At 42.9% G+C, this 27671-nt stretch overlaps 1 protein-coding gene across 1 annotated transcript in view; it reads left to right on the forward strand.

Moving 5' to 3' along the window:
* UNC5D (unc-5 netrin receptor D) overlaps positions 1-27671 on the forward strand; it is a 274282-nt gene that overhangs the window by 187099 nt on the left and 59512 nt on the right. The window contains exons 10-12 of the mRNA XM_049630074.1: positions 4826-4858; positions 20753-20938; positions 24568-24945. Of these exons, the coding sequence (XP_049486031.1) occupies positions 4826-4858; positions 20753-20938; positions 24568-24945 (597 nt within the window). The remainder of the gene's footprint in view (positions 1-4825; positions 4859-20752; positions 20939-24567; positions 24946-27671) is intronic.

Genomic DNA, 27671 nt, shown 5'->3' on the forward strand with positions numbered 1-27671 from the left:
TGTGCCTGAATTAAAAAAAAAAAAAAAAAAATTGGGACATAGACTCTGGTATCAAACATACCTGTGTAGTCTTTAAAAGGCATAGGAGCGGATTTCAGATAATCACCCACAGGTTTTGAGGAACAGTCTCTTGCCCAGTCTGTGAGTTGGAGTTGAAACCATCTGTCCTCATGTCCAATGTCTCCTCAGGCCTGCTCTCTTTACAACCCTAGGGTATGGGCTAGGCTATAGGTAGCTGGCCACACTTGTTTCCTAGCAGAGAAAGGATAAGGGTGGGTGTGGGTGGGAAGGGAGGGGTACAGCTATAAATAGCTTCTAAGAACAATGGATACCATGGAAATGCTTTGGGAGCATCTCCTATAACAAAGGAAGCAAGAGAAGTAGAGATGAGAAAGAAATGAATCATTTCCAAAAATGAAAATCTAGATTGTCCTTTTTCACTTTTTCTTGTATATAAATATGTATACTTCTATAAACACACACACACAGCACAAAGGCAGATTGCAAAACAATATATAAAAGACTACTCCATGTCTTTATAGTAAAAGTGATCAATTAGTATTGATCTTCCATAGTTTCCTGCAAATATATATGTATATACATATGCATGCATAAATCTTAAGGGGGAAAAAGCCTGCACTTTGTATATATAACTTAATATTAATGATAGTTATCTCTTGGTTTGGAATTATGGGTTGGGTTTTTTTGGTGTGTGTGTATACACACACACACACACACATTTATTATTTATTTATTTGGATACACTGTATAGTGACTGTGTAAATATTAAAAAGGATTTTTAAAGAAAACATGACAATTTAAGATATACTTCTGCATTTTTCACTTGCAAATACACACAATCATTATAAGACTGAATTATAATGACATCAATTTCCATTTACCCAGAAGGTACCTCTCGGTGCATAAGTTAGACCCTAGGCGAATTAGTGATTCTCCCAAACTACAACTCAGCTGCCACTCGCTCAAAATTATATTTCTCTGCCTGCAAGATACAGAAGGGATGCTTCTGGGTCCATGTGTATACTACAGCTACCCCAGAGCTTCTCAGGGAGGCAACGACTAACTGAAGTTGGGTACATACAGCCCCAGATTTGTGGTCAGGAAGTGGTGTGCACTTGGTAATCACAAAAACACAGATCCCAGTTAGTCATAAGGTCTTGGACTGGGGCCCAGGTATGGGTATTTGTTTAAAAAGCTCCCCAGGTGATTCTAATGTGCAGCCAACATCAAGAACCATGGCCCTAATGGATTAATTTACTAAGGGGTTATTTGAATATGGCCTTCGAGAGAGGTAAAACAAAAGCAGAGAGGATGCGGTTGACCAGGGCCAAGGGGATGCATGGCCCTAGGCCTTGTGAAAATATGATTTTGCAGACAGAATAAAAGAACATGGAGTGTGGGGTGGGCAGTTCTTTCAAAAGATAGTGAATGGTGAATGGGTAGCCCTCTCCCTCAAGTTCACAGTAGAATAATCTCTGATCAGATATTTCAAACTGGGGAAAATGTTTAATGATAGCAACTTGTTGTCAGGATACTGGTATCTCACAAAATCTGGCAGAACCCAATTTTGATGCTGATGCCAGGGTACTGAAGTTCTCTTGGCACCAGAGGCTTCCAGACTTTTCCATTAGAGAATACACAGTGACCCACTAGACCTCAGCATAACAAATCCCATAGTAGAGCAGTGGCCCTTTGAATCATTTTACTCTGCTTTGGGAACTCATTCCACATGGATTTCTGTGGAACTTCTTCGGTGGTTTTCTGTAGATTTATAGTGGGCCAAAGCTAGGGACCCCGCAGGGATCAATCTTCTGGTCATTGCCTTTCTTTTTTCCTACCAGGAAACTGATGGGTTTCATAAAGCAAAGACTAGGACTTGAACACAAGTTTCTTAACTCCCTTCAAGTACTCCTGAAATTCACTACTATTTCTGATTTGGAGATATGACTTGCCTCCCTGTACTGGCATAAAGGGTCATGTTTTTACTCTGAACCAGTGATAATGTTGATTTTATTCATAGTGTGTTGAAATTATTTATTGATATGGATCATGTGCTAACCCTAAGCTATTGGCTTTGTATTTATCATGTTTAATCTCAGTAGCAATGTTCAAGGATGGTATTATTCCCATCGTACTGTGGCGAACACTGTGGTCACACAGAGGGAATGAAGACCATTCAGGATTGAAATCCTGTTCTAATGCTGAGTGTCTGCACTAATTCCACTGTGCCATTGCCAATAACGACACCAGACCTGAGTCACAGGGGGAAATGCCCCACCTCTCCTGCCTTATGAGCCCTTGTGGCCTGAGTGTTTCTCATTACCCTAGTTAGCCCTAGCTTTTCTCTTTTCTTTGATACTTTTAGATAGAGCAAGCTGGGGAAGAGCAGAGAGAGAGAGAGAGGGAGAGAGAGAGAATCCCAAGCAGGCGCCACACTGTGAGCACAAAGCCCCATGCAGGGCTCGATCTCATGAACTATGAGATCATGACCTGAGCTGAAACCAGGAGTTGGAGGCTTAACTGACTGAGCCACCCAGGCGCCCAGCCCTGGCTTTTTAGCCCCATTCGCTCTTTGTTCCTTTAGAGCTGTACCTGGAAGAACTCTCACTCCCGTTTTTTTAATAGCCTGGCTGTTATTTATTTTCTGAGAAGTGGTTCTGTATCTCACCTGTTTTTAATGGAGTTTCATTTTGCTACCCAGCATAATCTTTGTTCCTGTGGTTTAGAAGGAAGAAAATGCTGTTAAACTCAGCCAGAGTCCTAAACAGATGTTCTGCATGTCCCTGTGTGTTGTGTTAGCAATGCATCACTTCCAGACGTCTCAGCCTGGCCTGCCGGCGTCCTGCGCCCATGCCAAATGCTTTCGGATAGCCTGCAATAAGCAAAACCCGAAGTCAGGTTAAAACCACCAAAGTCACTGGATTCTACTCCTTGAGTGCATTAGCATCTGGACTTGGGGAGGTGCCAACCTCTCAGAAAAAGTAGCAGCACTGAATCTGTGCAGAGAGGGGGGTGCAGGCGTTGTCTGTTTTAAGACACCTGACTGTAAAAATCTGAATGCGATCATGCCCACTTGAGCAAATAATTATCTTTTATGAAGATTTTTCATTTAAAGAGAGATTTGCCAGAAATCATCCTTCGCCAGTTAACTTTCTCCTTATAATGAGAAAAAAACAAAAATGGCGGTCCATTTGCAAGAGTGTGACCTACAACTTTGAGAAGCTACTTCCATAACAAATCAGACGGCAGGACACACAAGAGCTGGGTTTAGTAAAGCACACCACAAAGGTTTTCTGTCAAAATTGGTATTAAGTGCAGGAGTGGGTTAGGGGGACACATATCTGGTAGAGGATTCAGAATATAGCTGGGTCTGTCTGCTTGGGAGGGGCTATGGTTCAGTCAGAGAGTATTTATGAAGTTCTCCAGTATATACCAGGCTGTATTTGATTCCGTGAAAAACATAATCCACATTGACAGTGTTCCACCCCCCACCCCCACTTGGCTCACCTTCAGGCCGGTGGAGGTAAGGGACCCTGCAAGGTGACCTCTCAGGGTCCCCCTACTGTAGTGTGATTCTGTGAATGATGAGCAGCAGCCTCGAAGCTTGTCATCTGATTATGTTCTATCTAAGTCGGAAGAGGGGGACTGATTAAAGGGAGGTCACCCCATGCAAATCTTCTAGAATCTTGCATTGGTGACCAAAGCACAGTCTTCTCAGGTTTCTGTGTCATGGTGGCATTGTGTTGGCCTGGGACAGCCAGGAAATGGGGACTGGGAAGTAGAAAGACTATAGTCGAAGGCAAAGTTAGCCACAGGCACCAAGTCCCAGAGTGATTTACAAGGTTATGCAGTGATGGCAGACAGGGCAGGAGAGAGTGGCTGGAGGGCAGTGGGGAGAAAGGATAAAAAGATCTCACCTGAGGGGCACCTGGGTGGCTCAGTCGGTTGAGCGTCTGGCTTTGGCTCAGGTCATGATCTCACGGTTTGTGAGTTCGAGCCCCGCATCAGGCTCTGTGCTGAGCCTGGAACCTGTTTCAGATTCTGTGTCTCCCTTTCTCTCTGCTCCTCCCCTGCTCATGCTCTGTCTCTTTCTCTCTCTCTCAAAAATAAATAAACATTAAAAAAAATTAAAAAAAAAAATCTCACCTGAGCCTGAAATGTTTTTTTCTCTGTCCACTTCCTGTGCTTGCTGCTGTGATTACAGAATGACACTGTAATGAAGAGAGATCGTACAAATAGTAACATAACAGAGCAAGGAAGCAAAAAAGCGATTTATTAAAAGCCTCCAACAAGCTCATAATATTGCACCCATACTCCACAAGAATGGACAAATGGCGTGGTTCGGACCTTTTTATCCAGGCTATGATAACTGCTAAGCCAACGTAGGATCCCTTTAAATGTGTATTCACCAGCTCACTTTTCAATCATCACATACAGTGAAATAGCATCCCTTCCTTACCTGAGCAGTCTTCTGGCTGTAGAGAAACAAGGGGACATGTTGCCAGCTCAGTGCTCTCATCATGCTGATAAGAATCTAGCAAATGCAACAGAGAGAAACTCTAGTAAGCCTGAGGAGAAATTTAAAAAAAAAAGAGAGAATGAAGCAATCACCCTAGAAAAATATTGCAAAGGAGAAAAATAAGAAATTAGAAAGGAAAGGAAAAATACGGACAACATAATCCATATTGTCTGCAAAAAACAGAGAAAATGTTTCTTGTATAGAGGTGGACGTAAAGTGATATAGGAAATCTATCTGCTCCATGTAAATTTATTAAATGAAACTCTCTTTTTCTCTTTCTTTTAGATAAAAAACCTCTTCATGAAATAAAACCCCAAAGTAAGTTATTTTTCCTCTTGTGAATATAATTTATTCTCATATTTGCTGCCTTACTGTTGTATTTGTTTAGGAGCCAAAGAGAATGGGAGGTTGTAGGAAAAGACCCAGGGTTTTCAGGGCACCTCCTCCTTGGGTTTGGGTCACAGATCAGAGGTTGAAATTCGAAAGGACATATACACATCCCTCCCTCAGAGTAGGAGTAAATCTCCCGTGATGCTGCCTGCCTCAAAGTCCATTTCTCTGCAAATGCCGTCTAGGATTCTTATTGCTGAGCAGATTGGTAGCATTAAAGTTAATAAATATTTGTCAGTACAAGCTTTCATGAGAGCAGCCTTGGGCAAGAGCCGAGACTGACTCCAAGCCTCTGCACCTAGGAGGAGACGGGGGCGCCTAACACGCAACCGAGAAATCCATGGCAACTTGGTAGATTAGAAACCAGGATTGCACAGTGAAATCAGCAGAAACTGAAAATGTTGGTGGCGGTGCCAGTCTGAGCTCCCCACACGCAGGCTTGGTTCCCGGGAAGGCCCGCCTTTGCATTATCTCTATCTTACACATCCAGTAGATTTGGGCATAACAGCACAGTGAGAATGGTTAGCATCTCGGCATTTGACCCTAAGGTTTTCAGTCATGGCTGAACTTTAGAGCCACCCGGAGGCCTTTTAAAAACCCCAGTTATCAGGCTGTACCCCCAGACCAATGGAATCAGAATTGGGGTGGGTTAGAATCCCTATATTTTTGTTTAGGATTTTAAAACTTTAATGCATAGTTCAATATGTAGGATTTTTTTCTTTTTCTTTTTCCTTGAAGTATATATGATTATGTTCGTTTGGGGGTATACAACATAGAATTCAACTTTTACGTACATTAGGAAATGATCATCATGATTAAGTCTAGTTACCGTCTATCACCATACATAGTTATGACAATATTATTGATTATATTCTTTATGCTGTACTTTATATCCTGTGACTTATTTATTTTATAACGGGCAGTTTGTGCCTCTTAATCCACTTCAACTATTTTGCCCATTCCCCACCCCTCTGGCAACCACCAGCTTGTTCTCTGTATTTATAAGTCTGTTTCCGTTTTATCTGTTCATTTGTTTTGTTTTTTTAGATTCCATGTATAAGGGTAGGAATGCTTATTTTTAAAAGATCCTCAGACTCCAATGTGCAGGTTGGGTTGAGAGTAACTATCTTAGAAAAATGTTTCTCAGAAAGCAGATCAGCAACCGTGTGCATCGGAATCTTGGGGTTTGGTGGGAGCTTGTTAAATACACCCCATCTCGGGCGCCTGGGTGGCTCAGTCGGTTAAGCGTCCGACTTCGCTCAGGTCATGATCTCACGGTCCGTGAGTTCGAGCCCCGCGTCGGGCTCTGTGCTGACAGCTCAGAGCCTGGAGCCTGCTTCAGATTCTGTGTCTCCCTCTCTGTCTGACCCTCCCCCGTTCATGCTCTGTCTCTCTCTGTCTCAAAAATAAATAAACATTAAAAAAAAATAGAAAAATAAATAAATAAATACACCCCATCTCAGAATAGGACAAATGAATTCGAATCCTCGGCATACGGGGTGGGAGGGGGGAGGGGGTGGCAGGGCAGGGATGTGCCTGAGAATCTACATTTTCATATGTTCCCCAAATGATTCTGAAGCTCTCAGAAGTATGTACAGCATCCTAGGGAAACCTCCAGATAGAAGGGCCTCAGCAACACAGCTCTTAGCAATAGAAGAGTTACTGAGCTGCCCGGTTGGTTTATAAATAAGCTTGTAGAAGGTGTCCTGGCCGGTTATCTCCCATTTTCGTATAAAATGAATGGCTTTTGATCTTTTAAATCCTAGGGTATTATAATTCAGATAGCTTGGGAGAGCTAATAGCTTTTATTAGCTAACTTCTTGGAAGGAAAAGGATTCCTTCTTGTGAGGTTAGATGGAAATAGGAGCTTTGGGACAGGGGTCAGGAGACATGAAGAAAGATCCAGGAAAGCCATTGTTCATACTTTGTTACGTTGCTTCAGGCAGGCTTGAGATACAACAGTGCCATTACCCGCAGAGTCTGAGAACTTTGCAGAACACCCAAAAACAAATATCCTTTTTTTTTTTACCCCTGAGGTCCACTGCCCATAAAGTCATTATTGGTACTTAGCTAGTGGTCCGCTGACCTCCTGCATGCCTGATTTTGAATTCAGAGAGGTTGGAGGTGGGGAAACCTGGTTGTAGATGTATGTGTACGAGTGTACGTTGAGGGAGGGAGGAAGCAATCGGGTCGGTGAATATTTGGTGTGTGCCTCTGTCCAGATCTCAGGGTGAGAGCTGGAGTAAATAGACTCCCAGCTGCCTCCTGGTGACATAGCCAAGCCACCCACTGATCCTCACGTATGGCACCAGCAAGATCATGAGTATCCATGTGGTGGCCACCGTGAGAGTTACTTAGAAATGTGTTTTTTAAAAATTAATTTCATGCTTAGTTTGTGAGTCCTGTGCCATTCTAATTTGGTTACATCTGTACTTCCAGCCATAAACCCCCACACTAGCTATTTCTAGCCCTCAGGGACTCCTGAATTAGTTTTTGCTTGGGGTTCTCGCTCATGAACACCATGCTTAATTGCTGGATACTGCCACGGAATCGCTTAAACTGTTTTAATTTGTGATTTCCTAAAAATAAAACCTGAACAGAATCAATGTGATTGCAAAAGGCTCCCAGAGGAGTCCAGCCGGGGTTCTGTAAAATGCATGGTTAGGAGTGCGTTATACAAATTCAGGCTGCGGTTGTTCAGTGAAAGAGGGGCTTAGTTTAAGACTACGTGAATCATCACTGATGCAAAATCAAAGTCAATTATGAAGATAATTGAGAAACAACCTGTTCCTGTATATAGCTGTGCACCTAATTCTCCATAAGGCCTGGTGGATAGAAAACATCACCCAGAGCCTCGCACGCAGTCCTCCGTGAACGGGTGGGCCAAGGAACGAGCTTTGAGTTGCAGGAAGGTGTAAGGAGAAAGTGAAGTCTTAGGATATCTGCTGGCAAGTCATAATGACAAACTGGGGGAAATATGTGCGCCGCATAGCTCATGAAAGCACTTATTGTAAATGAGATAATTTAATCAATTATGTTTCCTAATGTACTAAACCGAATGTTTCATTTTCTGCTTCTGCACATCTTAAATTATCTTCAGGTGCTTTATGAGATTTAATCATAGTTAATAGAAACTTCATTACCATCAAATGTGCTTTCAATAAATGTTGTGTAACAAAGTCAGGAGGTGCAGTAAAATATAGTAGGTTCTGAATGGCAAACATGCACCCCCAGAGTCAGACTGAAAAACGGTTGCGTTCAGACAATGGGGCTCCTTGGAGGCTTGGGGCCGCGGCTTTCCGAGAGGCAGTGGCTTCCTGAGGAGTGACTCATCCAGCACATTCACCTTAGGGCTGAAAAGGATTTCTCTGTCCCCTAAAGAAGTAACCCAGGACCACACACACAGCCTTCTCTTCATCTCCTTCCCGTATAGTTGTTTTGCACCGGGTACCGATGCACACACGCTAAGCACAAATCCAGCAAACACTTGCAGAGTCAGCCATTTCCAGGATGGCTCCAGATGAGTGTCTCCCAATTACTTGAATCTTAACTGTTTCAGAATTGAATTTCTCCTTCTCCGCCCCTGTCCTTAATCCTGTCCTGCTTCCCATCTTCTCTAGTTCGCTCAGTACCTCACCATCTCTTCACTTTGTCCACGTGCGAAACTTGGGCGCCCTCCGAGAGCCCTCTTTTTTCTTTCTCCTACTCGTTACTCATTATGTCCTTACAGTTTGTTATCCCATCCAAACGGAGTTCATGTTCATCACCGACTCTCCGTTTTCACACTGCCCCTCTCTGTCCCTCCATTCACTCAACAGCTGTTGACGGAGCGCTTACCATGCTGTAGGAAGCAGTTGTAGAGAAGCGGCCCTGAGAGGGACAGGTACAGATTCTGCTTCCCGAGAGCATACAGTTTGAGTAGAGATGGATGGATGTAGGCAAACCAGAAAACATATAGTGCTAATGGTCAGTGTTGTGAAGAGAAATAAAGCAGGGTGAGACACTCCAGCGGGGCTGAAGGGAACGTTGCTTTTTTGGTAGAAGGTGTTCAGAGCAGATCTCTGTATTAAAATTGCATTTAAGAAGAGACCTCGGGGGGCACCTGGGTGGCTGGGTCGGTTGAGCATCTGACTCTTGGTTTCAGCTCAGGCCATGATCTCACCGTTTGTGAGATCAAACCCCACGTCCGGCTTCTCCCTGACAGCCGGAGCCTTCTTGGGATTCTCACTCCCCCTCTCTCTCTCTGCCCCTCCCCTGCTCGTGCTCGCTCTCTCTTAAAATAAATAAATAAACTTAAAAAAAAAAAAAAGAGGAGACCTAGGAAAAAAAAAAACCCAAAAACAGAAAAAACAAACATTCTGGATGTCTGGGGAGAGAGTGTTCCAGACAAAGGGAACACCAGATGAAAAGGCTGTGAGATGTGAACGTAATTGGAATGTCTGAGGAACAGCAGGCAGGACACCTGGAGCAGAGTGGCAGAGGGAAAGGTCCTAAGAGTTAAGACCAGAGAAGTGGGATGAGAGAGGAAACTGCCACACGGACTATAGGCCGTTGTCATGACTCTGACCTTTACTCTGAACCCCTCTGAGGATTTTTTGTCATAGTGACATGACTTAGTATTTTCAAGGATAAACTCTACCTGCTGTGTTGAGTATAAATATATAGGGGATCAGAGCGGAAGCAAGACCTGTTACAATGATGCGTTGTAACAGTAATCAGTAAGAGTAATCTAGGCTATTACAATACCTAGGCTCTTCCAGTAGCAAAGTCCAAGATGATTGTGGCTTGGGGTAGACACAGGGCATTAGACATTGTAAAAATGGGTCATCTTGGCATATCTATTGAAGGCGGAAAGGATTTGTTGTTGGGTTGGATATTGAGCATGAGAGAAAGAAAGGTATCAGGCATGATTTCCAAAGTTTGGCTTTGCAGCTAGAAAGATGGGGTTGCCATTGCTGATCCAGAGAGAATGTAGTATAGCAAATCTACATGGAGGATCAGGAGTTCAGTGTTCCTGACGCTAACTTTGAGATACCTATTAAACATCTAAATGGAGAGGTTGAGCAGGCAGTGGAATTATAGGAGTCTGGAGGTCAGAGTCCTGGCTGGTGACATAAATCTGGGGCTTGTCAGTGTCCAGATGATATTTAAAGCCGTTAGGTTGAAAAAGATCCCCGGATAATGAGCGTGCATGGAGAAGGGACGATAGCGGATGACTGAGCCCTGAAGGGCATCAACATTTAGATGCAGAGGAGGTCAGAAGTCACTGCAGAGAAGACAGAAAAGTTACAGCCAGCATAGTAAGAGAAAAACTAAAAGAAAATGGTGTCCCAGAAGAAAATTTAAAAAGTTGAGGCCGTCTGCATTCCTAATTAGGATTTCTGCAGTTGCCTCCCTGTTTCTAGTCTTGCCCTACACCAATTTATCTGATCTTTCTAAACACGGATTCTAGCCATACCACCTGCAATATTTAAAGCTCTTCAATTGCTTGGGGGCGCCTGGGTGGCTCAATCGGTTAAGCATCCGACTCTTGACTTCAGCTTAGGTCATGATCTCACGGTTTGTGAGTTCCAGCCCTTGTAAGGCTCTCCACTGACGGTGCAGAGTCCTGCTTGGGATTTTGTCTCCCTCACTCTCTGCCCCTCTTCTGCTTGCTCTCTCTCAAACTAAATTAAAAAAAATAAACTAAAAAAAAAAACCAAACAACTCTTCATTTGCTCACTACTATTTATAAAATAAAGTCCAAGGTACTGACTACGTATATGATCTGGTCTCAACTTTCTTAATCCTATCAGCTTCTCTCAGTTTAATCATTAGGTAAATTCCTGCCTGCCTGCTCTCCAGTTCCTGTCTTCTTCAGTCAAATAAAGCTTCTGAGCCTTCAGAATACCCTCTGCCCATTTTGGCATATAGTGCCTATTACTTATACATTCTGTTACTTCTCCCTGAAAACTCTTTTTCTCCACCGAATCCTTGTTAGACGCATTCTTCCTTCCAATTTCAGCTTGCGTTTTACTTCCTCTGCAAGGCCTTCCCCCCACCAAGGCTGCATTGGTGACTCCTGAAATGTACCCAGGATCAAAGTATTGTCCTAATTCTGTGCTATATTTTCATTGCCCTTGTACTGGTCTGGATTCCCTTTCTTATAGACATCATCTCTGCCTGTAGGCAGACACTATAGAGTCTTACTTACTCTTCCACCTGTAGCATTAACCACTGGCCTAGTATTAGATGTTCAAAAACCACTTGAGTTAATGCCTTACATCCTCCTGAAAACTCCTCACCTGGCCTTTTACTGTTCAGGTGAAAATAAAGTCTTTGCTTCTAAATATTTATTTTTACTCATTCATATGCTAGCTGTTTATTATGCAGTTCTATATAAATAGTCTTGTCCCAGTGAAATGTGAGGGAAAAAAATTAATGTTTCTTCTCCACGACTCCAATACAAGTTAGAAGATGATAAATGACTTGAGAAAAGGGGAAGAAAGGAAGCAATCTTTAATAAGCCTTTGTTCTGTACCAGATAGGAAGTTAAAGCCTAAAAGGTGTTACTTCCCAGAATCCTGTCCGTCAAAGAATGGCCCAAATGTGTCCTTAAAGTCTAAAAACTAAGTATGCGCTTCTCACCAACACCCATCCCATTCTGCGTCTTTTCCAAAAATACACTGGTTTCATCCACAGTGGAATCATGTGGAATCTACATCCTTTGTGATCTTCACAAAGGTTAGGGAATACCTCAGAAGACGTGTGGCCCACACTACATTTGGACATTCTTCTTTCAGGCTGTGAGGACTTGAATAGTGCCTTGATCCCATCGGACTGTTTGCGACTTTGGGACATACCTTTACATCCTCAACAGACTTCTAGGCTCTTCTAAACTAACGTTAGGCTACTGGCATCAATGCTCATCTTCTAGCAATGCTTTAAACATTTTTTTTTTTCCTAATCATTTTGCTTCATCTGATTATTTTCCATTGCATACATAGAGCACTTTTTGCAAACTGCATGACTTACTTTGTCCTTCAGGTCACCCCCTACTGTGAATCAATCCAACCCATCTTTATAGGCAACATTTGTCATTTTCTTACCATCTCCAATGTCCTTATTATCCAATTTTCATCCTATCATAAGTGTGTGCCTTTTCTTACTACCGTGTTCAATGACATTGTTGACTCTGCCCTTAATGCGACAGGATTTTGTTCATCATGTACCTCAGAACTGTACAGAGACAGGAAAGTAGCTGGTTGACCAATGTGTTCTTCAGCATCAGAATAACCCGGGTCCCTTGTTAAAATGTGAATTCACAGGCTCCGTCTCTCCACCTGTGTGTATTTTCAAAGTTGATAGAGTTTGTGGCTTCAGTTTTTAGGATAGGAAATTAAATAAAGTGAAGTCATTTTCTCAAAAGCTGGAGTTCAAATCCTATTTTTTTCTTTACTCTAACCATTACCTTAACCCGGTCTTCCTATCTGATGGGAAAAAGCACAGATACTTTGTAGCCAAATGTAGAGTTACCAGACAAAACAGAGGACCCCTAGTTAAATTTGAATTTCAGATAAATAAATTTTTAGCATAAGCATATCTAGATATTGCATGGGAGATACACTAAAATTATTCATTGATCTGAAATTCAAGTTTAACTGTGTCATATCTTTATTTGCTAAATCTGGCAGCTTTGCTTAAAAGGAGAAATGTGCATATCAAGAAACATTTTATAAAATAGGCTCCCTAATTGTCAATCTTGGAAGAATGGTTAAAATTGAAAGAGATATTGGAGGGGAGAGCCTATCAGTAGGAGCAAAACCTCTGAACCAAAAGAAAGAAAAACTTGCCTGAAGTACAAGGTCTACTTGAAAAAATGAGTAATCAGACTTGGCCAGAGAGTAGGGTCCATATGGATGAGAAATGGGCAAAAGTTGTTGAAAACTGGGGTGATGTAGAGCATAAAGTGTCTTGAGCCATAAGATAAATCCCTTTTGGAGTGGAATCACTTCATACTAGAGAGTTGTCTAAAGATGTTAGAGTGGCAGTACCAGAACTGTGGTTAAGAAGAGTAATCCAGTGGAAAATGGCTCTGAGTGACCAAAGACTGTGTACTAGGTAAGATGAGACTGTACAATGTGAGCACCAAGTAGGTGTCTCCTATGGAAATGGAGATGTGAGAGGCACTGGAGATGTAATAAGTAAGGCATGTGAGTGGTTTGGGGAAGAATCAATGGGGACAGAATGAAAGATGACTCTCCATTCTCACTCATGATGTCACATTACCTGAAAAAGGGACTTCAAGAGGAGAAAATATTTGAAGAGATAAGAATGACAAATCTGTAAGTCAGATGACCAATTTGAGATGTTAGCACAACATGCACCTGAGGTGGTTTCGTCCACTGAGCAGGAAGGAGATATGGGATTAGGTCTGCGCACAGGAGTCGAGGCAAGACATCTCCAATGGAGAGTGTTAGGCATCAAGGAAATAGCACTGTGAACAATTATCCCATTTTTTTTGGCAAGGAGACAGGAAGAGGGCTAAGAACTGAGCTTTGAAGTCTGTTTATAGAATGTTGAGAGTGAAGGGTAGTTACTAAACAATAAGGAAGAAGGGAGGTGAATCCAGTTTAAGGGACTTTTTTTTTCCTCTCTGGAAAGAGGGTTGGCTTGGCTTGTCTACTGCTAGAGAGTAGTGGAAAGGAATAAGACAAAGAACATTACTATTGATGCAGTAGTTATAAACAACCGTCAAGAAGGAACAGTGATTTGGGGGAAAGGCAGACTTTAAAGGGTAAGAGAATAATCAAAGGACATAGAAATACTGGACTAATTCAATTATCTGCAGCCTGACAACAGGCCAGGCAAATGTAAAAAGAAATGAAGTCAGTCTATAGATTCTGATAGGAAAGACCTACAAAATATTGTATGTAGAAAACAAAACAAAGTATAGTAAAGGAAATATAATATGGAGCCTTTAGGGTTAAAATAAATAAATAAATAAATGAAGGATATTTACTCTTCTTTTTTTTCCCAAAAGGTCTCAAAGATATTGTCAAGAGTGATTACTTCTGAAGAAAGGGTAGTTGGAGAATGTGTTTTCTCCTTGAATACTGTCCCTTTTTATACTTACTAAACATTTCCTCATCTTAAATATGTATTTCATTCTTTTTTTCTAAATGTTTGTTTATTTTTGAGAGAGAGAGAGTGCGAGCCGGGGAGGGGCAGATAGAGAGGGGGACACAGAATCCAAAGCATGCTCCAGGCTCCAAGCTGCCAACACAGAGCCTGACATGGGGCTCAAACTCATGAACCGCAAGATCATGACCTGAGCTGAAATATGATGCTTAACCCACTGAGCCACCCAGGCGCCTTTCTTTATTCTTTTAACAGGGACAGCAGCCAACCGGTTAGGGCAATTATGTATTAAAAAAACATGCATTAAGAAATGTTGAATGTTAAAAACCAATGCTTTGAGTTCTTTTAAAGAAAGAGCTAAGGGGGCGCCTGGGTGGCTTGGTCGGTTAAGCATCCGACTTCGGCTCAGGTAATGATCTCACAGTCCGTGAGTTCAAGCCCTGCTTGGGGCCCTGTGCTGGCAGCTCAGAGCCTGGAGCCTATTTCAGATTCTGTGTCTCCCTCTCTCTCTGCTCCTCCCCTGTTCATGCTCTGTCTCTCTGTCTCAAAAATAAATAAACGTTAAAAAAAAAATTAAAAAAAAAAAAAAGAGCTAAGAACATGGGTGTAGAGAAGACCACATCTTTGAGAAGTTTATTTGAGAGGAAGTTGGGGGAAAGATTTGGGGAGATGTGATTAAGAAGACCAGACTGTGTTTGGAGGCAGAGGGCAAGGCTCAGGTGCAGAGGAAAAGTTTGAAGATGTAAGACCAAAAGGGAATAATGAATGAGGCCAAGTCCCTGTGGAGGCAGGAGGGGACGGGATCATAGCTGACTTGATACAGAAGAGCAGCTCTTCCGGGAACAGAGAAAAAGGAGGAAACACTTGTGAAGGAGCAGAGAAATCCTGAGTGGTAGGAGAGTGAGCTCACATAGGACAGCCTCCCTTTTTTCAGCTAGAAAGAAGGGCAGGTGAGAAGGAGGGCTGCCATTGAACTAGAACAGCGCCTGGCATGTAGTAAGCACTATTCAAAAATTTGCTACTTTTGTCCTTCATTACAACAGTAAATCAACAATCACAGTAACAATAATGAGGTTTTTGACAGATTAGAAAAGCTGAGGTGTTGATGGGTTACGGGGTTGTAAGACCCCAAGCACTGCAAATATAATTGGAATTGTTCACCATGTTTGGCCACGGCTGACCATCCAAAAGCTATTTTTTGATGTGGTATTAAAAAAAAAGTTGCTTCTCAATGACAGCAAGTATAAACAGTATCTTCTATTATATCGTATTTCAACATCTAATTAAATATTTTGGCACGTGAGTCTGTGTCCACAACAACGCCTGTGCAAGGGGCCAGGGGCAGGTCCTGAGATGGCTGGGTACTGGCCGTCTATGGGAGTTCAGCACAGCAACAGCTTCTTTAGTCTTCCATTTGTTTTGTCTCTCCTAGGCCTCTGTGTGAATTTTGATTGTGTGGATTCCTTAGCAATTCACTGTCTCTAGTATATGTCCATTCAAGTTATTGGTTTTTCTCCTGAAGGGGTAGCAATGGCCGTTCTGAAGTATTTAATAGGAGATAGAATATTCTGTGTTAGAAAGGCATTTGCTATGCTCCTTTGTTAATTTTCTGTAGCTATCTAATCCTATAAGATAGATTTCAATGTGATAATATAGTTAATCTCATAACATGAGACTTGAGTTATATTCCCATTAATTAGTGGCAAGAATCAGTCTTTCTGAGGGGAATCATGTGAAGAGAGAAAGGCAAACCATGTAAACAGCCCTTGTATTTAGTCCTTTGGGGACATCAGTTCCTCACAACTAGGTGTGATGACAATTCATAAAGACATCGAACTTATTGATCCCTGTCCCTTGAACTACGAAATTCAAAGGGGCTGTGAAAGGCCATTTAGACCATCTCACCAGCTTTGACCAAAAATAAATAAAATGACTGCAGACTATTGTAAAGTTATGCTGCTTCTATTCTTTTTTTTTTTTTTTTTAGAGGGAGACTTTCTGAAAGGAAGTGTCACAATCTCCCTCAGAACTACAAGCTTTTTTTTTTTTTTTTAACAACCCTCATTGTAGAAAAGGTCATTTTAATATCTAACCAGAGTCCCAATGGCTGTCATAAAAGGCCACATCCTCCTTTTCAGTCCTTGTTAGAGATGGCAAAGAGTTGGTTACTAGCGTCATCATAAAGGAAGAGTCATTGAGTTCCTACCATAGACCTGCTCTCCTCTTGTGACAACCCTCTCCGCATTAAAGATCACCTCCAGTCACTTTACAGCTCTGCCTTCTCTGGGCCAAGGGAACCCATAAACATTTCCTCTCCGGGGTCCTAATTTCCGCAGAGCTCTATTAATCTGTGCAGACCTGTCTCTGCAGATATCCTACACTCCTTTCCAGCAATGAACGTATTCCTCAGTAGTTCCTGAGTTATTTGGAATACAAGAAATTTCTCCGTCAGCTCTAGCTGGAGATTTTATGCAACAGTTTTTTTGTTTGTTTGTTTGTTTTGTACCTCACGTTGGGTTCTTCCATGCTTACCTAGAGCTTTTGTGACTCTCGGTTCAAGGAAAATAGGGATGAAAACATAGGAAAGACATCAATAACACATTGATCTGTAAAGCTTCGTCTGTGAAACAAAGACCTGTGCCCACAGAAAGCAGAATAGCATTATCAGTCATGGGGTAATCAGTGCTTTTGTTCAAATTAACTTGGAGCAAACAAACCAGCAACACGTGTGTATGGGAGCCAGCAGACAGGTATAAACATATATGTGTGTTAACATAAAGAGAGTCCTTGCAGCAAGAATTCTGTAATCAACCTCAGACTGTGATTTCTTTAATACTTGTCTTCCCACAGTTGGAGACCAGGCGAGCGATCATAAATAGCTGCAATGGTGTGCAGATTTCTGTGGGAAATTATGGAGATATTACTGCTTTTGAAGTGTTTAAAGCAGTTAGGGAGAATGCATTGGCGCTCAGATAATTAAACAATAAAAAGAATGATCCAAAATGAGTTCTAGGAACCCTAAGTGATCTGGGAGTTTAGAAGATCGTGGTTGGGAGGGTTGGCTGGATTGGCAAGGACAGGGGTTTGGTTTTGTTTTGTTTACTTTTTTTTTTTAAGTTTGTTTATTTTGAGAGAGAGAGAGAGCACAAGTGGAGGAGGAACAGAGAAAGAGGGAGAGAGAATCCCAAGCAGGCTCTGCACTGTCATCCAGAGTCTGATGCGGGGCTCGAACTCATGAACCGTGAGATCATGACCTGAGCTGAAATCAAGAGTCAGATGCTTAACCGACTAAGCCACCCAGGCGCCCCTGGACAGGGCTACCTTCTTGAAGGTGGGGGACCTTGAGCTGGCACGCGACCAAGGGTTTATTTTACAATGACCTGTCATACAGGGCTATTCACTAACAGGCATCCATCTGGCAGGTAAATTACAGTTGAATTCGGGGTGTGAGGCCATGCTGCAGAGTGGAGCATGAGCATTGAAATGGACACCGAGAAGCCATCAGGGCCTGGGTAGTGCCTGCACCACGCGTTCATGTCCTTAGAATGACTCCCCTGGGAAGGACCAGTGGTGGCTTCTAACGTTTGGACAAGTGATGACTGTGCGCACGCGTGTATGCAGTGACTCTGCAGCAGCTCCCCCTAGGTGCCTGCGTGCTCACGGACAGGCTTACACCCAGCGTCCTCCCTTCTCCCATGAAATTGTGGTGGCAAATATGGAACGAAATCTCAGATTCTTCTGGACCCAGTCCTGAACACGCAAGAAAAGTGAATTGATTATGTTTATAAGCAATCAGGTATCCTTACAGGGAAAACCACTCTACTGTCCTGGAGGATGGATTAGAAAAGAGTGAGGCAGAGTGAGGAAAAGAAAGGAAGGAGGTGAAGTAAAAACAGTAGATAGAAGAGCAAAAAAAAAACAAAAAGAAAGAAGAAAGAAGCACTGTGGCCCAACTTTGGAAGGGCTTGAGCTGTTGGTAAGGATGTCTCTTGAGATGTATACATGTGGCTTCGAGTATTTGTGTCTCCCTGTCAGGATCTCACCACTTGTCTTTTACCACCGTTAGAACCATTAGACAAGAAACAACTAAGAATATGTTAATTCCTCCGTGCACCCTCATTTCCATTGCATGGTTGGCCCTCAACAAATGTTTGTGGAATAAATGAAATTATTAGATTCTGAAGGTTTTAATTCCCAGGACAGATTGTTCTTGTAAAGTAAACACCACTTTGCTTATCTTCCTGTAGGAGTCGATTGACTTTTGTCTTTTAGATTAGACTGTCCCACCAAATGCCAGGGTGAGCCTTATAAGGACGCCGTGCTCTCCATACAGGTCTCTCCCCTTTCTCTCTCACCCCCCAGCTCCACAGGTCCCATACTCATTTTTTTTTTAATTCTATAATTCAGTATTTCATTCTCTTAAGTCAAATAGATTCTGCAAATATTCCTGGGAAATGCACTGAACCATATCAAACACTTAAATCTCAGTCTGAAGGCCTATGTAGGGTCCTTTCCTAAAGGCGGGGTTTGTGTCTGAGAGAAGGGAGATTCTGCGTGTGTGGGAAGCAGGAGGGTGGAAACCTAGAAAACAAGACAAAAATACAGAGGAACTCACCCAACTGGTTCCCGCTACTGTTTGGGCTCAGGATGTTCCCGTCTGGGGATGTCCATTTCCAGAAGTATGGTGCCCTGATCATCCCCCTGGCCTCGGCTCCTGCCTATTTTTAGTACCTGGGAAGCGAAAGGGGTCTTTGGCTCTACTTTGCCAACTCAGCAGCTGCACTCAGTATGCCGCCAGGCTGTTTCTCTGTGTGTGCTCGGTTGCTGGGCAGGTGTGTTCTCCCCAGATACACCTTTTAAAATGATAGTGTCATCAGTCAGTAGTGCCCGAGGAACTGGTGGGAAGCAGGGGTGGTGGTGGGGAAGGCTAATTGGTTTCAATCCAAAGGTCTCTCCCTACTCCCGGTACCCTGGCTTGCTGCCTCTGCCGTGTTGTGTCCTCTCTGCTCTGAGTACAGCGACTCCCTTCACGGAACTGAATTGGGTAGAGGGAGGGAGGGAACATCAGTGAGAGCCCAGCTGCCCTTCCCTTTCCCTGTGGGACACAGGCAGACACTGGAACTTTGGGGCCGGTGCTAGTCACCACGCGCATGGTTCTGGGTGGCCAGAGCCGACCACACAGATGCCTCCATCCCTGTCCCTCTCCCGTGGGGACCATCATGACATTGGAACTAAAACCTAAGTCCCAGACTGTTTCTCAACACCTCCTAGGCCGCTGTGGTTATTAAAAATGTCTTACAACCCTCTCACCTTTCAAATAACGTTTCTTGAGGATGGTTTCGCTCCCTTGTGAATTATTTGTGTGTGTTTACTGCCCTATTGCTGAACCAGTTCTGCTTGGTTTCCTTGTTCACTCTTTAATTTGGTGGCGCCTTATTTTACAGTCCACTAACTTTGTTGAAAATAAATTCATTTTACTTGGGTGGTTAGTAGTACTCCTGTGATAAGTACTGTATTAGGCTGCAGTGAATGCATAGTAAGCACCATGCAATTACCAGGTAAATATATGATAGCTCTGTTTTAGCCTCTAAACCTAATACGGGGTGACAGAGCAAGTACCTCTGGACCTATTATGTGTACTCACCCCATAATCTGTAAGGAGATGGATAACCTAGCTGGCACTTGCCACCTTCTCTTTCCACATACTTTGCAAGATTATGCCTCTTGTAGGGTCGCGTGGCCTTGGATCAATCTCATGTCGAACTGCAGTAGCCATGATGAAGGTCTTCAGGAACGAACCACACGCAAAGTACAACTAGCAGACGAGTTGGGAAACAGATGCAACCTATCTTGGGGGTTGGGAAGACACCCACATTCTCAATTCAAACTAACGCTTTTATTTTTGCTTTGCCTATGCATTCAATAGGATGGAGTAGGAGAGGTATGGGAGAAACAGCATGTGCCCTTTTAGAGACCAGTCCTCTTTCGCAAAAATGTATTAAGTCTAGCATTTAATGGTGCTGGAAAACGTTGACCGTGGACATCGGAGCACCTAGGACCAAAATCTCCATATCTCACAACAGAAATTCTCTCATGATGATTGTAAATACGCTAACCTGATGTTGTCGATGTTCTCTTAAACTGAATGATTTGTGCCAAAGCTAAAATGCCTATTTGTGAGCTCTGGTCTTCTCTCTCTTGACTCCTAGACTGTGTCTGACCTTCTCACCCTAGCCCACTCTCTGTGAATGCATGTGCCCCACGTCATATATAAGCAGAACAGTTCACCCATATTTTGTCATTGTATGTGGATCTCATGTCCTCCCTCAAATAAAAATAAAATGCAAAAAAAAAATGCTTTGCAGGTAAATATGACTTTCTAAACCAAGTAAATTAAGGAGTTGTCTGCTTTTACTTGAAAAATATTACATTCTTTGCAAAATTGATTGTCTTTAAGATTTTATTATGTGGTAAGCTGCCCTATTGCAGTCAAGATATTTGACTAGTGTCCCTCTGATTTATACAGGGTATTTTAGAAACATGATTATGTGTGAAAGAGAGTATAACTTATGGCTAGCTGCATATGTCATTTTCTCTGAAAAGTAGCTCCAAAAATCCAATAGCATTTCATTTTGTATCCCAGGGTGGTTCTTCGGCTCTGTGCCCATGCTGGCCATTTAGGATTTCTCTTGTGTCTTTCAGGCATTGAGAATGCCAGCGACATTGCTTTGTACTCGGGCTTGGGCGCTGCCGTGGTGGCCGTTGCAGTCCTGGTCATTGGTGTCACCCTTTATAGACGGAGCCAGAGTGACTATGGCGTGGACGTCATCGACTCTTCTGCATTGACAGGTGGCTTCCAGACCTTCAACTTCAAAACAGTCCGTCAAGGTCAGCGGCGTAGGGCCCCCCAACACCTCGTCCTCAGGACCATAGAGACTACGCTCACACAGGACCCCCAGTGTTCTTCGGCCCTGTGTGAAGGTAGCTCTTGGCACTGGGAGCCGCTAACCTAGTTGTCTTCACACATTAGGAAGCCAGGCTCGGTCGTGTAGTCTGCCCAAGTCCTTGGCTACTATGAGAATGAATGGATCTCAGTTTCCCATTCATTCACAACATATTTAATGAGGCACTTCCATCTTTGATATGTAGTAAACTTAGCACGTTATTTTATCTCAGATTAGCCAACGTTCTGTTTTAACAAGCCTGCTCTGAGGATATTTAGTTAACTAAAATGCTGATTATTCAAGTCTGAAAACCAACCACTTTACTATAACCTCCCATGCATAGGTATTATATACTATGTACTAGGTGGAGTTATTTGGGTTACTTCTATCTTATATAAGTTAAAAGGACTTTAGATAATATACGATAGGTCAGTTAGCCAGTGGGGGAGGGGAGGGATGAAGTTCCCAGCCTTAACGACTCTCACCTGCTGCCCAGGGGAGGCAATCTTTTGTTGGAGGGAGAAGGAAATCTGTCATGTCAAACTATGGCAGTACTCCTTTTCCAAACAGAGCCGTTTAATTCTCTTATGTGAACCAAATCCGTTTCTGATTGCAAGATGGAGATGAGCCATACATGGTTTCTGGTTTCGGGCTTAGAAAAAAAATGAAGCTGTCTCCCTTCAGAAAGGGTGAAGTGTTCCACCTTGACCCTTACTGTCGATATTGTCACCTTTATTTCTATTTATTGCGCATAACTAGCGCCAGTAGCCCCGGACAAGAAGTCTCGCTGCATGGCCGTGATTGAGTAGCAGTCGGGTTCTGAAGTGGAACCCAAGCATGTGAGAAACGGGGAAATGTCTGGCAGAGACAAAATGCTTTCCTGCTTGCCACTCACTTCTGGGCACCAAAGTTTCAGGGCTGAGTCTGCTTGGCCTCAGAAAGGGACACATCCCCTTGACTTGTTTCATTAGAAATAAATCTAATGAAGAACGGATTTGTTTTTTTCTTGTTAACCTTTACATTTTGAGGGACAGAGAGAGTGCATGATCAAGGGAGGGGAAGAGAGAGAGGGAGACACAGAATCCAAAGCAGGCTCCAGGCTCTGAGCTGTGGGGCTCGAACTCACGAACCGCGAGGTCATGACCTGAGCCGAAGTCGGACGCTTAACCCGCTGAGTCACCCAGGTGCCCCAAGAACTTATTTTTATACTACATGAGAAACTAGAAATCTTTCCATCAAATAAGAAACCAGTGTCTTAGACAATAACATTGTAAAACAGAAGAACGACAGTAGTATGTGAGACAAAGGCTTTGAAGTCAGGGAGAGTGAATCCAAAATTGCCATATGACCTAGTTAATTATTCTGTCTCAGTTTTTACAGCTTTAAAACGGGGATACTAATATCCACCTCAAAGGGTTCTTGTGAGGATTAAACTACTTGGAATGACAAGGATTAAAAGCCCTTGGTTTATGGAAGGTGCTCAACGAATGTAGCGAGTATCAGTCTAGAAGCTAGTGGTTTCCTCTTACTTTGGCACAGGATGCCAGTGTGTTCCATAGAGCAGCAGGTGAGGGGGTGGTTCCCTCGCTGAAGCATTTGGAGAATGCTGACTTGGGTAAGCTCAAACACATCTCCATCTTGCAGGTCTCCTTAGAGCTTGCATGTATTGTGACTCTCGAAAAGAATATATAGCCTTTCCAAACTTCCTTTACCATTTTGTTTTTATTTTCAACCAAGAATATCTCAAAGCTAGTGATAAAAGCAAAAATCCTTTATTCAAATTCTACTCTATCCTACGTTCATTGTGATGATGCACCTCACCTTGATGCTCCGATGATTTGCACCCCGCATTGTTGTAGAGACCTCCCTTTCTGGGCACATAGAGCTGGAACCCCAGGAAGGCAAACAGACTTTTAAACAGAAGGCCATGGAGTTGACCAGGAAGTTTCAAAAGGATTTCCAAAATGAACTGTGGGGTGATCAGGTCGTTGTCCCTGATACGCCGACTCTCTTCAACCATGGACTTTTACCATATGTACATACTTTTATAATCAGGCATTTTCTCCTTAAGTTAGACTTCAGTGTAACTCTAGGCAATATTTTTGCTGCTTGGCTTCCCATAAACTTGGAGGGTCTTTTCCATAAGCTGGGAGGGTCTTTTAAGAGTGGCCAAAAGCTAAACTTCAGAAGGTGAAGGTTTGAGATAAAATAGCCATGAGCCTCAGGGATGCGATTTTTCAGGTCTCAGCGGAAGGGCCTGAGACCTGAATGCTTTTCAGTTGTGACACGGTTCTTACGTCCCCTGCCTTGCCTGGGAAAACCAAAACAAGAACAAGGCTGATGCCTGTAGAATTCAGTGCAGTTCCATTAAAAAGCTCAGCTCCTTGATTGTGCCTGTGTCTTGACACGAGAACCTCCAGCATGGGGGAAAAAAAAAGGCCTCATCAAGGAGCCTTTAGATCTACAAAGTCCTCTCTGACTTTGGATTCTTCGAGCATCAGAACAAGAGGTTGGGAAAGTCAGGGTTATAGATTTCCTACTGGCATTGCTACAAATTATGAAGATGGAAAAACAATACAATATGGCCTGGAATTGCAACATTTTCAAAAATATACTTTAAACATTTTGTCAGGCCCCCAAAGGAAAATTGTTTAATATGGTTTGGGTTTCAATTTGAGAAGTCACATTGATGGACTGATATGGGTGGGAGGTTTGGGACTGAGGGTTATTTCATTATTCACTAATAAATGGGATTATTTCATCACAAGAAAATATCACAGCATTTCTTTTTAATATTAGGCTGAGAAAAAGATCGGTGAGCCCCAGCCGATGAAAGTCCAATTTCTCATGGTTTTGTAAAGATTTTTTTTTCGTTTGTTTCGAGACAGAAAGGAAGCCCTTCTAAGCTGCTCCCCACGTAGAATCGGAGCCTCGCTGTCCCCATGTGGTGCCTCCTTTCCCTCTCAGAGTGACATATACTCAGACATGGAGTGATATGATCCGCATGGTCCCCTGACCCTTTTGTTCTGAGGACACATCATTTCCTCTCCTGGCTCCACAAACTGCCCAGAATTCCACGTGAGATGGGCTGTCACCAACGCCTCTCTGGTTATAAACAGCACTACCTCGTCACCGTGCTGTGTCACCTTTTACCATTTAAAATGAACAGATGTTATTTTTGCTCCAAACTGGATTGCAAAACATTTTTCCCTTTTTTTTTCTTGAAGCTTCTCTCTGCCAGTTAAAATAATCACATAAACAATAATACCGTAGTCAGTTGCCTGACACAGTGCCAGAAATACTTGTTTTGAAAAGATGGCATGCCAGGAACTCTGGAGAATGAGTGATTGTGGTCAGCGGCATTCAGAGAACCCGCTGTGAGAGCCAGAGCTCCCCATTCCAAGTCTCTGGTCACCGTTGACTGGCCTGTGAGAGCTGCCGTAGACACTCAGCATGGGCCTGAAGGGCGGCTGGCAAGCTCACAGGCGGTTGTGCAGTTAGTAGAGGCAGAGGCGAGGGGGTAACTGTGACGCCTTTTCGTTTCCGAGTGACAGATCGATTTTCCTTCACCAGGGAACCCCCTGCTTCTGAATTCCTCCATGCAACCAGACCTCACGGTCAGCCGAACATACAGCGGGCCCATCTGCCTACAGGACCCACTGGACAAAGAACTCATGACAGAGTCTTCGCTCTTCAACCCTTTGTCCGACATCAAAGTCAAAGTTCAGAGCTCATTCATGGTTTCCCTGGGAGTGTCTGAAAGAGCTGAGTACCATGGCAAGAATCATTCTGGGACTTTTCCCCATGGAAACAACCGTAGCTTTAGTACAATGCACCCCAGAAATAAAACACCCTACATCCAGAATCTATCATCACTTCCCACAAGGACAGAACTGAGGACCACTGGTGTCTTTGGCCACTTGGGAGGACGCTTAGTCATGCCAAATACAGGTGGGTGGTAAGTGTGCGTTTGTGTCTTTCCGATCTGTTTCAGCATTTTAAATTTGCACAATTATGTCCCATAAGTTCCATTTTTTAAGATGTTTACCATCCTTGTGTCATAGCTACAAATACGGTGATTCCAAAAGTCTACTCGATTTACAGTAACTGACCCAATACATAGTATCAGTGTCCATAGACCTTGCTGTGATGTTACTTTATGACAAGCAATGATAAAGGTTCATTATGGAGTTGCCCTTTTGAACGCAAACTTCAGTTCCAAGGATATACCATGCCTTGGTACATTAGTACAATGTCTTGGTACATTAGTACAATGTACATTGTAATTGTACAATGTACAATGAGTACAATTAGTTCTCAAGAATTTTCTTCTTCCTTTTGGTTAGAGGGGAGAGTTTCTTAATGTTTTGACAAGGCTACTTAAGGTGTACAGGCCAGTGCACTTTAACATGACATCCTATCAATGGATTAGTTTCCATCTGAGACCTAACTGGCTGGCAGAAGAGGGTAATGTCTCCTCTGATTTCTAAGCAACAAGAGTTAGGTAGTGCAATGAATCATCACCGTTGGCCACTGACAGGAAAGAGGATTCTGCATCTGTGTTCTAGAACCACCAGACCGCACTGAGTCAGGACCATCGGGGGCCTCGACAGACTTCTCCCTGAGGTCCAGCTGACTGCCCTCTCCAAATCAATCATTTTGTCCTCTAAAATGAAATCTGTACGAGGACTAGCCCTAAGCCACCATTCCAGCTAACTGGCCTGACGGTAGCTTAGTGACTTGACACCATGTTTTACGTTGATAAGTGTTGTCTTGTTCTCCTACGTCAGTTGCTTCCTTAAAAATCGCCCTCAAATGCAGCCCTACTCATGATTTTCTTTTCTAGACTTGGAATTCTCGAAATCTTCTTTGGTCAGTGGTTTAAGACATAGTAAGAATCTCCATTTAAATATGGAGAACGATTGCGTCATTGTGTGATGTAATCCTCCCTGGTCATAATTGGCAGTCAGGAGCCTCAATGCAGAAGGAGTCGGTCAGCCCTACTTACCAAGCACTCTTCTTGGAGGAATCTATAAACTGGAAGTGTGGGTTCTGAAGAAAGAAAATGATGCAACCCCCTCCCTAAGGATAGGAAATATTCATCAGAATCATAGAAAATTGCATTTTGTCTTATCTTCACTTCCTAACCTAGTAGGTGGCACTTGGGAGGCCCCAGGTAGTTATTGGTTCAATCAGTCGGCCCACACCCTTCCTCTCTCTTCCCATCATTGTGTTTGTTTACACATATGTGGAGGGTGGGCCAAGATCAACCCATTCATTGGCTTTAATGTTCATCAAAGAAAGTGAGATAAAATCATAAAACAGATTTTTCTTTTTCTTCCCCTTTGACTTGAGAAGCACTTGTGTTGAAAACTGAAAGTTCTTTTCTTTAAAAAAAAAAAAAAAGAAAGAAAATGTTGACTTGTTTTGAGAGTGAGAGAGAGAAAGAGCAGAAAAGGGGCAGAGAGGGAGAATCCCAGTTAGGCTCCACACTGTCAGCACAGAGCCCAATGTGGGACTCAAACCCATGAACTGCAAGATCATGACCCAAACCAAAACCAAGAGTCCAATGCTTAACCAACTGAGCCCCGCAGGTACCCTGAAAACTAAAAGTTCTGATAGCACTGTCTGATTCCCAAACATTTCCTCTGTGAAGAGGCATTTTCAGAGTTTCACAAGGAAGCCCTGGACAAGATTGAAGCTGTTCACTGGGAATGAGTTTGAGGAAAAATAAGTGTGGGGAATTGAAACATATGCTCTGTTATTTGCAGAACATAAATGCAAAATATGCCCTAGGGGACTAAAGTGTAAAGAAGCAAGACATAGCAATTAAATTGTTCTAATGTCATCCATCCCGAATTATCGTATGGTGCCTGGCAATGATTTTTCAAAAAGGTTGGGATGGTCCCCTCGCTGTAGAAATCATTTATTATGCAAAATATGAAACGAGAAACTCAGGTGGTTCTGTTGTCATATCAAATAAAACGCTGTTGGGGTAGCAGGCGGAGTTTGGGGGAGAGTATATTTTTGTAATCAGAGATAACTGGTGAGTGACATACTGAAAATGGGCACTCCTTGGGTCAGTTGGGTGGCCCCATCAGGCTTCCAACTCTTGACCTCAGTTCATGTCATAATCTCGCGAGTTGTGAGCTCAAGCCCTTCCTTGGGCTCTGCACTGACAGCACAGAGCCTGCTTAGGATTTTCTCTCTCCCTTTCTCTCTGCTCCTCCCCTGTTCATGCTTTCTCTCTCTGTCAAAAAGAAATAAACTTAGGAAAGAAAGAAAGAAAATGGACACATAAAGATTCCCCACCATGCCTCTCCTTCTTAAGATAAAACTTACCACCAACCACAATCCTGCCTCTGTGTATGACTGTCTTCTATCTCCATTGACAGTTTGCATGTTTAAGTAGGAGAAGTATGTTTGAAAGATAATCATACAATTTCTGATTGAAGGATAGATGACATAGTTTAAAGTGCTAAGGATCCTGTAGACTCAGGTCGTATTTAGGAGTATCATGAATAATGTTTCAATCTGAACACTTGAATGAGATACGATCTGTTCATCCCTTTCTCAAAAGTCCACACACATATTTATTCTGATTTGATCTGGGAGTTGACCGTCAGGCACTGATGAGCTCAAGAAAAGATTATGTCTCAGAATCTGGCTTAAAAAAA

Source organism: Panthera uncia, chromosome B1 (genome assembly GCF_023721935.1).
Source record: "Panthera uncia isolate 11264 chromosome B1, Puncia_PCG_1.0, whole genome shotgun sequence".
NCBI classification, from domain to species: Eukaryota; Metazoa; Chordata; class Mammalia; order Carnivora; family Felidae; genus Panthera; species Panthera uncia.